This window comes from Trachurus japonicus, chromosome 9 (genome assembly GCF_045865225.1).
Source record: "Trachurus japonicus isolate A0001 chromosome 9, Traja_1.0".
Lineage (NCBI taxonomy): Eukaryota > Metazoa > Chordata > Actinopteri > Carangiformes > Carangidae > Trachurus > Trachurus japonicus.
The window spans coordinates 15,964,920-15,979,637 of NC_140915.1; the positions used below are offsets into that span (position 1 = coordinate 15,964,920).

At 42.4% G+C, this 14,718-nt stretch overlaps 1 protein-coding gene across 2 annotated transcripts in view; it reads left to right on the plus strand.

The window, feature by feature from the left end:
* Window positions 1–14,274, plus strand: part of kremen1 (kringle containing transmembrane protein 1) — a 69,828-nt gene extending 55,554 nt beyond the window's left edge. The window contains exons 7-10 of one of the 2 annotated variants that reach the window (XM_085786232.1): window positions 218–550; window positions 8,611–8,859; window positions 10,604–10,688; window positions 13,272–14,274. In XM_085786232.1, coding sequence (XP_085642358.1) covers window positions 218–550; window positions 8,611–8,859; window positions 10,604–10,688; window positions 13,272–13,431 — 827 coding nt within the window. In that variant the 3' untranslated portion in view covers window positions 13,432–14,274. The remainder of the gene's footprint in view (window positions 1–217; window positions 551–8,610; window positions 8,860–10,603; window positions 10,689–13,271) is intronic. The other variant, XM_085786233.1, reaches the window with a different exon arrangement.
* Window positions 14,275–14,718: the final 444 nt, after the last annotated feature.

Below are 14,718 nucleotides of genomic sequence, written 5' to 3' on the forward strand. Positions count from 1 at the left end.
AAATCCAGCAAATCGATGCAGATCAGTCACGTCATGGCTCATACCAGTTTTATTTAATAATGTCAGTATCAGGGCTGACATCAGATCAGTGCTTCCTCATGCTCGTGTAATGTGATATCTGTTATCAAAGTCCTCGTGAGACCAAAATAAACCAGGGATCTTTTCATCACAGACTATTTTCTCCTCTTTTTTTTCCTTGAACTCTCTCTCCTTCCAGCCCGGGTCGGAGCCTGCGGTGGGAACTACACCGCTCCGTCCGGGGTGGTCTACTCCCCGGACTTCCCCGACAAGTACTCCCCCGGCCGCGTTTGCTACTGGACCATCCAGGTGCCCGGGTCCTCCTCCATCCTCTTCAACTTCACCTTCTTCGACATCTCCGACCAGACGGACATGGTGGAGCTCCTGGACGGCTACACCAACCAGGTGGTGGCGAGGTTCGACTGGCGCAGCCCGCCGCGGGAGCTGGTCAACGTCACGGGCGATTTCGTCATCCTCTACTTCTACTCGGACCGCACCAACCAGGCCCAGGGCTTCGCTCTGCTCTACCAAGGTATGACGTCACCTGTTTGTTTGTTTTTTTATCTTAAACAGGAATAAAGAAATACTCTGTATTTTTCCTGCACTTGCATGATGTTGCACTTTTTTTCATTATTATTATTCCTGGGGGCAGTTTTAGCCTTTATCTGATTGGACAGTGATGAGAGACAGGAAAAGCAGGAAGAGATAGTGGGGGAATCACATGCAGGAGTTGAACCAGCGATCACTGCTTCAGGCCATGGCCAACATGGGATGTGCACCTGTTGTGCACTTTTATTTTGGAATATTTACCCATACTCACGTGTCACTGACTAGTTTTATTCGTGCGTCTTTTTAAACAATCCTAAATTAATCAAGGGAAAAAATGAAAAAACAAGATTTGCAAACCACAGAAATTGACAATTTCTTCTAATTTGATGCTCTGACTTGTTATAGTTTTAATTGTGTTAATAAAAACTGAAATACCTCTAGTTTAAAACAATACAATACAATACATAATTGAGAAAGGGGAGATTGCCCTGCACAGCACAGATTAGATCCTCTCATTGGTGCCGGTGGTGTCAGGAAATGAGTCCATGAAGAAAGAAAGGAGTTCCACCGCACTGTGGTCACTTAAATACTGATTTATTATATTATCTAAAAGTTAAGCAACGCGTTTCGCCCAGTGGGCTTCATCAAGCTTATGATCATTATTTATTATTATAAGCCTGATGAAGCCCACTGGTTGCTTAACTTTTAAATAATATAATAAATCAGTATTTAAGTGACCACATTGTGTGCGGTGGAACTGCTTTGTTTCTTCACAATACATATTTATTTATATAGCACATTTAAAAATACAACTCAAGTTGTCCAAAGTGCTGTAAATGAAACACACAAGTAAAACTAGTAACAATAAAACTAAATGGGATACCAGTAATGTACAGTAAAAACATGCAATAAAACTAAAGTTAAGACACCTAACTAAAATGCGAAGGAAAAGAGATGAGTTGCCTTCTCTTGTGTTCGGGTCACCAGTGACCTGTTTTCAGGTTTTAAATGCATAAAAGTACCACATATGTTTATAACATCAAGGCTTTTTGACTTTGTCAGGAACCTCTATTTAAACAAAATAAAACTTCTAAAATGCTCTGGTTAAAATTATGACATTTGTGGTGTTAGGGTCAATTTTGACCCGGTTATACAATAAGAACAATAATGAGAGTTAAAACTGAAATCATAAGTGCAAAACCAACCTTTTCATGGATAAGGAAGCCTAACAACGTAACCAAGAGATCAGAGACAAATGGGATGATAAATAATTGTTTTACTGTGTTTTACAGCTGATTTAAGACTCGGGTCAAAACCGACTCTAACACCATAGATGGAAGCAGAAAGCTGACAAGAGGAAGGTTCAATTGAAGCCAAATGGTATACTGACAAATAAGACCCAGGGGCCCACACCAAAAAATATTGAAACCAATATTTTCATAGATAAGGAAGCCTAACAATGTAACCAAGAGAAGAAAAACAAATTGGATGAAAAAAAATGTTTTTAGTGTATTTTACAGTTGATTTAAAACACGGGTCAAAACTAACCCGAACACCATAGATGGTAGCAGAAAGCTAACACAAGATGAAGGTTAATAGAGATTTAAAGTGCTCAAGTGTTTGTGCAACCACTACAGAGAAGGCTCTGTCTCCTAACAAACAAAAACATGCCATAAAGCCTTTGTGGCCGTTCTCCTGCACTGAAAGAGGGATGGTTTGGTAAAAGCCTTTGACAGACAGTGCAGTGAAGTACACAACTCCCTGAATCCCCCCACGCCCGCCACATTAGCTCGATCAGGTGTGTGCTGCTGGGTCACTCCCTGTCTCGGTGATGGAGTTTTTCGGAGCAGCAGACGAGCGGCTGTTCGCCACCGTCGGAGCCTTTTCTCTTTTCATTTGCTAGTCAATGTCTCACAGCCCTGCCTCATACTGCATATTTAAATAATGTTTTGTTTTTCTAGAAACCTCACTCTTCTTATCAAACTGCGGCAGACTGCTTTGCTTCTCAGGAGTGAGTTCCTCGGTGAATTGCACCTCAGAGTTTTTATACCACCTACATACAAAACAGCGTGATGAAGCTTTGCATCGTGCCCTCTCATATCCTGATTTCATTTCACTATAGAGCAAAAAAAGTTGAAACTCGAAAAACACCATAATTTCACCCCCTCCAAACAAAATAATGTGCAAAATGTGGACAAAAGAAAAGAAGCTGTCGTCTGTTGTTCCCCTCTCTCTCACGGCGAGTCTCTGTGAATATTCTCACTGCACCGAAAGTGATTTAATAGATTAATTTCTGCAGACATGAGTGAAGCACACCCCGGTATATTTCAGCGGAGGTGACATTCAAGCTCACAGAGAGAGGCAATCTGTCGCCACTCCTCCCTCCCTCCCTCGCTCCCTCCCTCCATCTCTGCCTCCATTTGTAACCCCGGTGTCATTTCTCCCTCTCCCTGCTGGTGTTACAGTAAAAACAATATAAAAACAATATCAGAAGGTCTTAAAATCCCCTGACCTCTGCACAGGCGCGATCCTTTTCTTCTCACGTCTCGGCTGTTGTGTTGCGTTGCGTGAGGTGTCATGTAGCCAGGAATTGGAATCTGTGGGAAAAGGTCACCTCCCGAAAGAAACAGGTTTCTACATAGAGAGATAGAGAGAAACAAAACCAAAAAAAAAAAACGTGCGAGAGAGAAGAGACAGAGACACTGCAGCATCGCAACTGCTACTGCTACCGCAACACAATCGAACATCTCCGGGACGAACGGTCGAAAACCGTCCCGTCACGGAGCGTTTCAGCCGAGGTTCAGCTGGGTTTGGTGCACGCCATGGTACGCTGTTTGCAAATGAAATGAGGAACATGTGGGTATTTATTCTGGGAACATCACAGTCAGGTTGAGCTATTATGTGAAATGAAACATCAAAACCACTGTTCACGGAAGAGTGGAACAGGCCTGGAGCTAATAGTATTTGGAAGCGTTTCTGGTTGTCTTTGATTCAAACTCCAAGATGGATGGGTTTTACCTTTTTTTAGTTTGCAGCAGCACGTCAGTTACTCATGAACTGTCTCGCCGCTCCGAGGCCTCTTCAGTGGCGCTGAAGGCTCCGAGCTATAAGAGACCAAAGCTGCTGAGAGCAACTTGTGCTAATGAACCAAGAGAACAGATGTACAGTAAATATACTCACATGTCAAACCGATCAAACAGCATTTTGACATGCGTCATTTTTTTGGATGAATCTTCCTCTGATGTTGTAAATAAAGATGGATGTAGTAGCTTCAGTGACCTCACCCGTATGTTTTATGAGTGGGCTGCTCCGCCGTCACCACCTTGGCAGCGCCTGATTCCCCCAAAACTCCCAGCTCCAATCCAAAGATGAGCATTTATGCAAAACTTAAAGGGATAGTTCAACATTTTGGCAAATTCGCCCATTGCCATAATCCCTATAGCCATAGTAGTAGGTTCATTACCTTTAATTGTAGGTGCATGTTGTTTTGAGATCAGCGGGGAAAGAGATGGAGGTGGAGGTGAACGGTACAGGTGCCCTATCCCTCATCAAACTCATCAAATACACAATCCAACAACTCCACAACACTCTCATGGACAAGCTGTGACCTGCACATTCACCACGCTATGAAATAATGATGTATAATTATGTAACATTACGACACACAAAGCAAATACTCAGAACTACTTGCGCTTTTGAAATCAGTCTGCCCAGCAGCCGTGTCTGGGATGTAGTTCTGGCTGCATTTGCTTTGAAAACAACTCTGTCTCGTGATGTTACATGATTATCTCATAGCGTGGTGAATGTGCAGGTCACAACTTGTTCACCAGAGCATTGTGGAGTTGTTGGATTGTGTATTTGATGAGTTTGATGAGGGACAGGGGACCTGTACTGTTCACCTCCATTGCATTCGCTGATCAGCTCACGTCTCTGCCCCGCAGATCTCAAAACAACATGCACTGACAATTAAAGGTAATGAACTTACTGCTATGACTATAGGGATTATGGCAATAGGCGAATTTGCCAAAATGTTGAACTATCCCTTTAAGGGGGAGATATGAAACGATTCGCCACCCATACAGTTTTTTTTTTTCCCCATTAGGCTGTAAACGAGTTTGTTTCTACCAGCCTCTAGTGGTCAGATAAGGGACTGCAGTTTATATCACTTCCTTCTTTGCCTTTTGTTTTACATAAACCAACAGTTTTTCTATTTCTAGGGAAATCCAACAATGGCTAAACAATCAGTTTATATTTATATATGTATATTAGTCTGTCATAATTTAATGTACCGGTATGCATATTGAACTGTCAGGGTAATAATTCTGACAGATGACGGAGATATTCCTGGAGAGGTTTCTCGGCCCTGCCCATTGCCGCCTCTTTCCGGTCGTTTCCGCTGTGTCTAACTACTCCCATATTTAGCGGCTTGTTTTAATGCTAAACGGCTTCAAGCAAATAAATTTTCTAGACAAAAAAACACTGGTATCTTAAAAGTAAGGGCTGACAGCTTTAGGAGTCTTACCTCACTCTGCCAAGCAGGAGCTGCTTTTAGCCTTGTGTGTTGTTGAATATAGCCCCAAGCTTAGAATTATAATTATATTGACTTAGGATCACTCGTGGCTTAATTGAACAACTGAAGGAGACACAAAGTGTAAACATTTCTCCAGCCATTCGTTGTGCAACCCGCTCGGAGGATGATTAAAAAAACAAAACAGGATGTGTCACTTGCAGATCATTTGCTGTGATGTTTGTCTTCACCGAACCTTTGGTGCAAATGAAGATGTGAGACAAACAACGCCAGCGAGACCTGTAGACGTCAGCGTGAGACTCTGCACACTTTGTTTCTCACAGGCAGCGTTTTCAGAAAAGGAGGGAAAGAGAAAAAATTCTCAAAATCACAGTGATTTTAAATAAATCACATCTATGTTTAGGAGACGTTAAATGAAAGGCAGAGGAGAACCTATTTAGGATATTGCTTTCCCCTGGGAACACATAAATGAGTTGAAATAGTCCGTGCACTCTGGCACTGTTGTTTTATGAAGCAAACTCTGCCCATCTGGTGCTGTACGCAGGTTAAAACAAACAGAATTTATTGCAAACACTTTTTGAATCATGTCTGGAGCGGATAGAAAAGCTCTCAGCACCACAAGTTTACAACATGCTTGAGTGTTTTCGCAGAGCCGATCTGTTTCTCCACAAATGCAGTTGGCATTAAAATACTCGCTCATGACTCTCTGACTGTATATACTTTCAGCAGCATGATCAACGTGATATATCCTAGAGACTGTGCAGCCCGCTCCGACGGCCCCCTTTACCCTCACGAGTGATTAAAGGGGCTTTAAGTGATCACAACAACATGGCGCAGACTTTTTTTTTCTGTGTGTCTGGCATTGGATGCACCTCTCAGCTCCCCTCCCTCTACCCGAGAGCTATAAACGCCTGTGATAAATGGAAACAACCACATTTTGAAGAGGTGATATGTCAGATTACAGAGAAAGGCTGTGCAATATGGTTACTTAATAATAAGACTGAGAAGAAATGAGTCACACACTGCAAAGCCATGAGTAGCAACAGGTGAGTTTCAGGCCACAGCCACACAAACTCACTTTAACCGGTTTCAAGGGAGTGACACTAATCGCACACTTGTTTAATGCAGGACTTTCGGCATTTGTCCCTGTCTCATTTGATGTGAAGGAAACTTGGCGTGCGCGCCCAGGAGAGGTCACCGAGGTCTCTCGACTTGTCAGCAAATACATGAGAGCATGTGCTAACGGGTTCATTTCAGCCTCTCCCCGCGGGTCGGGTGAACATCTACACTTCAAACTAGAAAAGTATTTATTGTGTCCCAACCAAAAGTACAGACAGGCCATTTGCCACTTCAGAGTAAACAATACAAGAATACCAAAAGTTATTGGAAGGTATAAAGGACTTGATTTGCAATGGCGGCCAGCTTGGCAATGAGTTCCACGTTCTGTTTGTATATGTATCGCATATTTCAGAGAAAAATACCTCCCTAAATATTATGTTTGTCATCCATCTATGTTTAAACTAATTTTGTTATTACAGTCTGATAAAACAAAAGTTAGGTGCCTTTTTGAAGTGTGTCCTTCATTTGTTTAAGTGATACTTTACCATATTAATTATCTATTTATCTATGTTTTGTTTTTGTTTTTTGTTTTGTATGTCCTCCATTTGCCAGAGATGTAAAGTATGTACAGCCCCACTGCTTGCTTGCTACGCTTGATTACTTATTATGTGGTTGTGAGATAAATAAAATAGTGAAGTGAAGGGTTTAAAATGCCTCAGTGGACCGATTCCCAAACGTAGCCTGGACCCAGTTTTAATCATGATCGGACAAATCGTTAATGATTATCCCCCGTTTCCCTGCTTAGCCCCGCCCCTTATGAAGTTTATTGGTCAATATCAAATAGGATATCAACATATCACTTATCCTTTGATAAGCTCGGACCAGCAATGATCTACAGAACATTTAATGGTGGCGTTTAACGACTGCTTAAGGGAAAAAAATATCAGAAATGAAAGATAAAAATCATATTTCTAGTTAATGAGCCGAGTTTCATGGTTCCAGCTCGTTCCGGCTCGCTGCAGAAAAATCATAACACTAAAATATATTGAACTGTAATAATATATTTGCTCGAATGTTAGAAACCGCAGTTGATTTTCTCTAAACTTACTTTTCCTGCTGCACTGCCCGTGGATAATCACATGCAAATGATGTAATGCTATGCAAAGATGAAGGTCGATGTGACGGCGCCTGGCAACAGTGTTGTTTATTTTGTTGTTGCTGACGACATAAGCGTTTGATTTAGGCGTCAAAATAATATTTTTTATGATCGAACTCATTTGACCTGATGTTAGGAGTTTGCTTTTATAGTCATGCTGCAATTACTTATACATATAGTTATTATAATGATCAACAGTGTAAGTTACTCTGGAAAGGTAATTAAACTGATTGCTACCGATTTTTCCTTTTACAAGTAATCATGTTACTGTTCTGATTACTTTATTTCAAAAGTAATTGGTGATGTTACCAGTTACTCCATTCTCAAAAACAAACAAACACAGAACAACCTCCAGCAGGACAGCTGACACTATGTAGCCCAAGACGGGTGCTCAAGTGTGGGAGAGAGGAGCGGAGAGAGGAGCGTGGAGGTCAGGCAGGGCGTCCTGACACTGTGTATCCCCGGACGGGTGCTTAAGTGTGTGTGAGAGCAGCAGAGTCACTGGGCTGGAGCATGAAGTGACAGTGGTGCACCAGGACCACAGAGGTCAGGGGGGGGCGGACCGACACCTCTGTCCCAGAACGGGCGCTTAAAGGTCCAGTGTGTAAAATGAGGGGAGAACAGTGACATCTAGCATTCCTATTCTATCATCTTTCTATATAAAATAAGAATTATAAGGCTATAAAAACCAAACAGATTTTATTTTATAGCGATTATACACTTGTACAAATATATTAATTGGTAGTATATTCACATTTTGCCAATAAACCTTGGCAAATATTACTCACTGGACCTTTAAGTGTGGGTGAGAGGAGCTGAGAGACTTGAATATAGTTACCTGGGCTTATAACTGTAATCTAATGACTATTTTAGAAATTATAACGCATTACATTACTCTGTTACTTAATAAGTAATCAAATTACTGTAACTATTAAGTAGCCTGTTACTGCCAGACACTGTGGATCAATAATATGCAGTTATTGCCCCACCAGACATAACTCCTGCTGTGACTATATTAGGCGGTTGAAAATGCCACGGTTGTCGTTTGTGTGTGTTCACATGTGAGTTTTTTTTGGAAATGCCACCAGCTTCAGATAATTTTGCTTCATAACGGAGCCAAAAAAGTGTGGGTCACCGGCACTGATCAGCAACAAAGGTCCAACTGAGCTACAGGGCAGAAAAACACAACGGTTTCTAAAGTTCAGTAGAAATCTGATTGAATCCAACGTCTGCAGCGGCGTTCATCATCTTGTCTACGAACGTGTGTGTTAATGAGCTCCTATTCCTGTTTTCACTCCAGCACTGAGGAGCCAAGACACCAGGACGATGGAGGCTGAAGGAGAGGACATGGAGGAGGAAGGCGAGGACGTGTCCAGCACGGCGGGGCCTCAGCTGGCCGGCGGCGGCGGCGTCACCGAGCGCTCCAACAGCACCTCCAACGGACGCTCCTCCCAGATCCTTTACGTGATCACGTCCAGCCCCGGTAAACCGGAGCACAACATGCCAGGTCAGTGGGCTGGACGCGGCGAGACCACCGGCCACAGCGCTAGTATGTTAACACCCCATAATATATGTATATGTATATACAGTATGTCCTTCAGGGCCCATTATTTTGTCCTTTTTGGCAACATTTTCATCTTCCTTTGGCTCCCATTCTGTCTGTGTTGGTGATAGTGACACAACTTTTTGTAATGAAGTCTTTCTCATGACAAACTGTTGAAGTCGAGTTTTGATTTTTTTTAACAGGGCAGCAGAACACAGTGAAACTAATTTTGCATACACTTGTATATGTTTTGCATACACAAAAATGGCCACTTCTAAATAACTGCTCTAAAAATCTAACAGATTAACCGTCCTGTTGTCCTCCTGGGTCAAGGAAGGAAGGACAAAGGGAAAGATAGAAGGGTCAGTTGGGTCAAAAAGAAAGGAAGAATAAGCACGAAGGGAAAGAAGGAAGGGAAAAAGGAAGGAAAGAAAAAAGGAGGGGGGAGGGAACAGATTCATTCAAGGAAGGAAGAAGAAGGAAGGAGGAAGGGAGGGGAAAAGGACTGTGGAAAGAAGGATAGGAAAAAGGAAGGAAGAAGCAAAAGAAGGGACGGAAGTGGGAAGGGAAAAAGGAAGGAAAGAAAGATGGAGGGAGGGAACAGATTAGGTCAGTTGGATCAAAAGAGGAAGGAAGAAGAAGAAGGAAGGATTGTGGAAAGAAGGAAGGATGGAGGAAGGGAACAGATTGGGTCAATTTGACCCAGAATGACAGCAGGAGGTTTAATATTTTTTTCTGCTTTTTTTGCATAAATCTCTTAAACTACTTCTCTGTCCAAAACTACCAAATACCAATGGGAGTCAATGGGAGGCAAATATTTAAATCTGCCGCTACAGAAAAACGAATGAAAGCCAATATTTTGAGGAATCCTTGACCTACCCAAGACTGATTAAAAAAAAAAAAAATCCCCCAGCCATTTCACATTTGTTTGCATAGCTAACTTTTTGTATTCTTTTCATTAAAAAAAAACAGTGACATCAAGGAATCAAACTGGCATTTCAAGGGTTAAAATCCTCAGAATTATTGAATATTTGGTAGTTTTGGACAGAGGAGAAGTGGATTAAGAGATTTATGCAAAAAAAAGCAGAAAAAATATTAATCTGTTAGATTTTTAGAGCAGTTTTTCGGAAGTGGCCATTTTTGTCCGAAGCGGTACAAGTGTAATGACTGCCTCTCTCTGCCTCTGCTCTTCCTGACGAGAGCTCCCGTCGAACATGACCTGGTTTCTGTGGAAGTATTAAAATCACGTTAGTCTGTTGAGACGGTGGCTTCCTGTGATCATTCATAGAAGTAATACTCAGCGACGCTCTTGTTTTTTTCCTGTCAGTGACTCATGAGCGAAGTTACTTTGCGTCTCCCTGCTGATCACAATCAGGCCTCTTGTCAAAGCGACGCAGGGTGGACCGGCGTGTTCTCTCTTCTCCTTCTTCCTCTTCTTTTCTACTTCCTTCAAACATTTATCCATGCAAACTCTGTCTCTAAGGCCTATCGTTAGGTATTTCTCAACCAGATGAGAACAGATGTGCGTTGATAAATGCATCACCGTTTTTCTTGACAATTTGCTGGCAGAGCGCTGCTGCTGCTACAGTATCAGGTGTGCCAGCAAGCAGCAACAGCAGCAGCAGCGCTCAAATAATTCTTCACCCGCTAATCCTTTCAGTCTGCCTCAGTTTGTTTTCATTACCGTGATACAACATCTGATGTCTTGTTAACTGTGCTGCTCCCTCTCTCTCTCTCTCTGTCTCTGCAGTGTGGACCATCTACGCTCTCGCTGCTCTGCTCATACTGACCGTCATAGCCATGGTGGCGAAGCTGCTGCTGCACATCACTGTCAAGTAAGTATGCTAACCCGTTGGAGGCGTGTGCACGATCGAGCAAAGGATCCGATGTCAAAGCATTCATCCGTAGTATTATGTTACATCCCTGTCTTTCATTTTCGTATTCTGACACCAGGATGTTTTGTTGCATCTCACATTAAGTGCAGCCTGATGTGTCACTTTTTAGCTCATTAAGAAAGATTATCCTGCCAACATGTTGTGGCCACTCCCTGGCTTTTTTTTTTTTTCCCCCTCTCTTTGCTGAATCTAATAATAAGGAGTTCCTGTTTAATATTCAGCATGTTTTCCTGTCAGCCATTGTGTCTGTTTTTTTGATACAACTGTTTTGAATTGAGTTGCCAAAGCCAGATATATTTTAATCCTGCACAGACGGGGAATTCAGAGATCCCCGCACGCACGGCATTGTAATTGAGTCGGGTGCCGGTTAGGCAACGTGAAAAAGTCCTGATTTCTGGAGCACATTTAAAGACAGCTAGAGGTGACCACGCGCCCCCACAGAGGACATAAAAGTAAATAAAAGTAAGCACAATAAGTACAAGCAGAAGGCTAATAGACTAAATACGCTGTGTACAGAGTAAACAACCTAACAAAACCAAGAAACACGAGGAGAAAACACAGTTATGAGCGTGACAATGGACTAAAAGACGAGTGAGCTAAAGAAAAAAAAGGCTAATAAGGAAATAATAGCTGCATGAGGTTAAAAGATCCCACATTTTATACACTATGATGTGTTTTTAATTTCTGTTTGAGAACCAAAAATTACCTAAATGTAGTTTCACATTCCCTCTCGGGCTTAAGTTGGTGTCAGCCAATCAGAAGAGAGGAGGCCCCTGAGTCTCTTTTCTGATTGGCTGACTGCTCCCTGAGTGATCAGATACAAATCTAGTGGATTTTCAAGTGAACAGAGAAACCAATGTAAGGTTGGATGGTGCGTCCAGATGGGCGGGGCTTAGGACGTGGCTGACAGCGACAGTGACTGCTTAGTTGTGACATCACAAAGTTACAGGAACTCCTGACGGGTCATTTTAAGGCTCAGTGTCTGAATACAGGCTGTGTGTAGTTCTCTGTGGAGTCTTTGATAGTTTCCCCAGTACTACTCTAACACTTAGACCAGATCTATAATCAAATAACACATGGAAATCTCACTTTCCACAATATGGGACCTTTAATAATAGAGGCGGAGGGAGCACATCTAAAATCTAATGACAACTCGTGGTACGATTTTGGAGCAGAAAATTGCAAAATCTCTCGGCCAGTTTAAGTCGTGACCGCGGGGCATTGAAGAGAGATGAGCTTTCAGGTCTAAGAGACCAGGGAGCCGAGAGCCAGTGGATAAAGTCTGTGATATACAGAGGGGCGTGGCCATTAAGAGCCCTAAAAAAAGTCATCAGCAAGGTCTTTAAACTGGACTCTGAAGTGAGTGGAGAGCCGGTGAAGCGAAGCCGAGGCTGCAGCGATGTGCTCATGCTTCTTAGTGCCTGTCAACATATTTGCAGGGTCACTCAGGACCAACTGCAAGAGGAGTGATAATGACGGTGGAGGGCACAATAGTCCGGTCGATATCGAATAAAGGCACTGGTTATTATTTGTAACAACAGCAATGATGTGTTTATCAAGGCAGAGCTTAGAACGACACCACAGATTTGTTTACCAGAACCTTTATATACGGGGTAAAGGTGGTTTATCCTACTGAGCAGGGGCCAAATATAAGTACTTACATCAAAACCTAGTCCAAGAACCAAGTCCTTAACATTGCAACTTTGTAGACATTCTTTAATGCAAGTGAAAATGAAAGATAGTTTATAAATTCTTATCTTTGTCCTCTTTATCTTTCCACTTTTATCTCTCTTTGGCAAATGGAAAAACTTCCGTATGCAGAGATTATTTGAATAAAGTCATTTGAGGTTTTTGGTGCCCTGTGCACGGCCTTTCAACCTTTTCACCAAATGTCACAATATCAGTTTTAGACGAAAGGATTTCGATCTTTGTCACAAGTTGAGCTGTGGTCCGTGTGAAAAATTTAAAATAAGGAGGGAAGATAATGAAGTCTATAAAAGCTCCCAATGGTTTCTATCAGTTTGTGTTTATAGTACATTTATACAACAAAGAAATATGGTTAGTTTTAAAATGAAACTAAGAGATTATTATTTTGATCACAATTCTGACCATTAGTAGCCTATATTTGTAAATTGGGTCTTGGCATCCTTGTTGTGTAGTGATTCAATGTAGGAGCGGGTAATATATGTTAAGTGTTTGTCTTGGATGTTTTTGTTTTTTATGCGTATGTATTAAGTATGTGTTTTCTGTATGTATTTTTGTTTTTATGTAGTAATGTGTTGTGTGTTAATGGTTTGTATTTGTCATTTATTAAGATGAAAAGACCCCAGGAAGAATAGCTGCTGTGTGGCAAAAGCTAATGGGGATCTAAATAAACAAAACAAAAAAATAGTAAATTAATGCAACATTAGAAAAACACATTTATAGGCTCAGGTGACACCTTTTCTTTTTCTAGCCGATGTTATTCCTCTGTTTTCCTCTTTCTAACCCCTCCTCTTCTCTTCTCTTCTCTCTCCTCCTCAGGTCTCCCAGCATCCCGACGGTCAGCGGCTCGGACAGCTGCAGCCAGAGCACGGCGTCCTCGGAGCCCTGGATCATCCTGTACCGGCCCTCCACCATCTCCCTCTTCAAGAAGAAGCTAAAGAACCACCACGGCGACCTCAGCCCCCTGGTGGGCAACTAGCGCCACCGCCGCGCCGCTCTAAACCGTTGACCAAGACGCTACAGTACCACCACCCACAGCTATTCTGTACACGGGCCCATCGGACGCCACGGCCCTCAGACAATGAGACTCTACGAGGCGCTGCGCTAACAAGCCAACTACTTGAGTGGCTAACGACAACTGACTGAGTGACTGCTACTAAAAAAAACGGCTCACGGGGCCGAAAGTGGCCGGGGCGCTCGATCCCGTCCCCGCTCAGCACCAAAGAGGAAAACGACGGGGGGACAGGCCGGGGGGCTGTCAGTGTCAGCGACCGACCACGGCGTGAGGAGAGAGAGGGCAGAGGATTGGACGGAGGAAGATCTGCAGCTCTGACAAAGACACGAGGACGCTTTTATATCACGCCATGCAGGCAAGTTTCTCCTGTTCAGCGAAGGCGCCATCTCAGCCCCCGACGATCAGCAAACCTCCACAGACCCTAACCCAGACTGCAGCAGCAGCAGCAGCAGCAGCAGCAGCAGCAGCTCACTGGTCTGTGTCCAGTTTAGAGGAAACAGAGAGGGTTTTTTGTTTTGTTTTGTTGACCTCTTCCTGGTGCTTCCGTCACGTTGGCAATCAAATCTTCATCAAGTATCAAGGAGGAGGATGAAGACATGGAGTCCTGGACACACACCTCACAGCTTCACAGTTTTATATTACAACTCTTCCAACTGCCTCATGTGGACGAGGAACACTTGCAGCCAAAAACCAGAATCCTCCCATACAAAGAGATGTGTATTTATTTGTCTGTTTGTTTGTTTTTCTTTTGGTTCTGTTTGCAAAGTGCTAATCTACACTGCAAAAACTCAAAATCTTTCCAAGAATATTTGTCTTATTTCTTGTCAAAATGTCTCAATTTTAGTCAAAACTAATCTCTTTCCACTTAAAATAAGACTCATCACCTAAAAATGTACTTGTTTTTAGACAGTTTTCACTTGTTTCAAACTAATTTTCAACTGAAATAAGTAGAAAAATCTGCCAGTGAAAGCAAGTTTTTTGTGCTTGTAATAAGAAAGAAAAACTTGCTCCACTATCAGATTTTTCTACTTATTTGAAGTGGAAAATTTGCTTGAAAAAAGTGTCTAAAAACAAGCTACTTTTTAAAATTTTAAGTATAATTAGATTTATTTTGACTAGAAATGAATTTTTGCAGTGTGTCTTTTGTTTTTTTCTTGATGTGCTCTATGTGAAAACTAGCTTTCTAAAGGGGGAGGGAGAGGTGGCGGTGGTGGTGGGAACGGGACGTGAAAAACGTCACGCGGCGGAAGG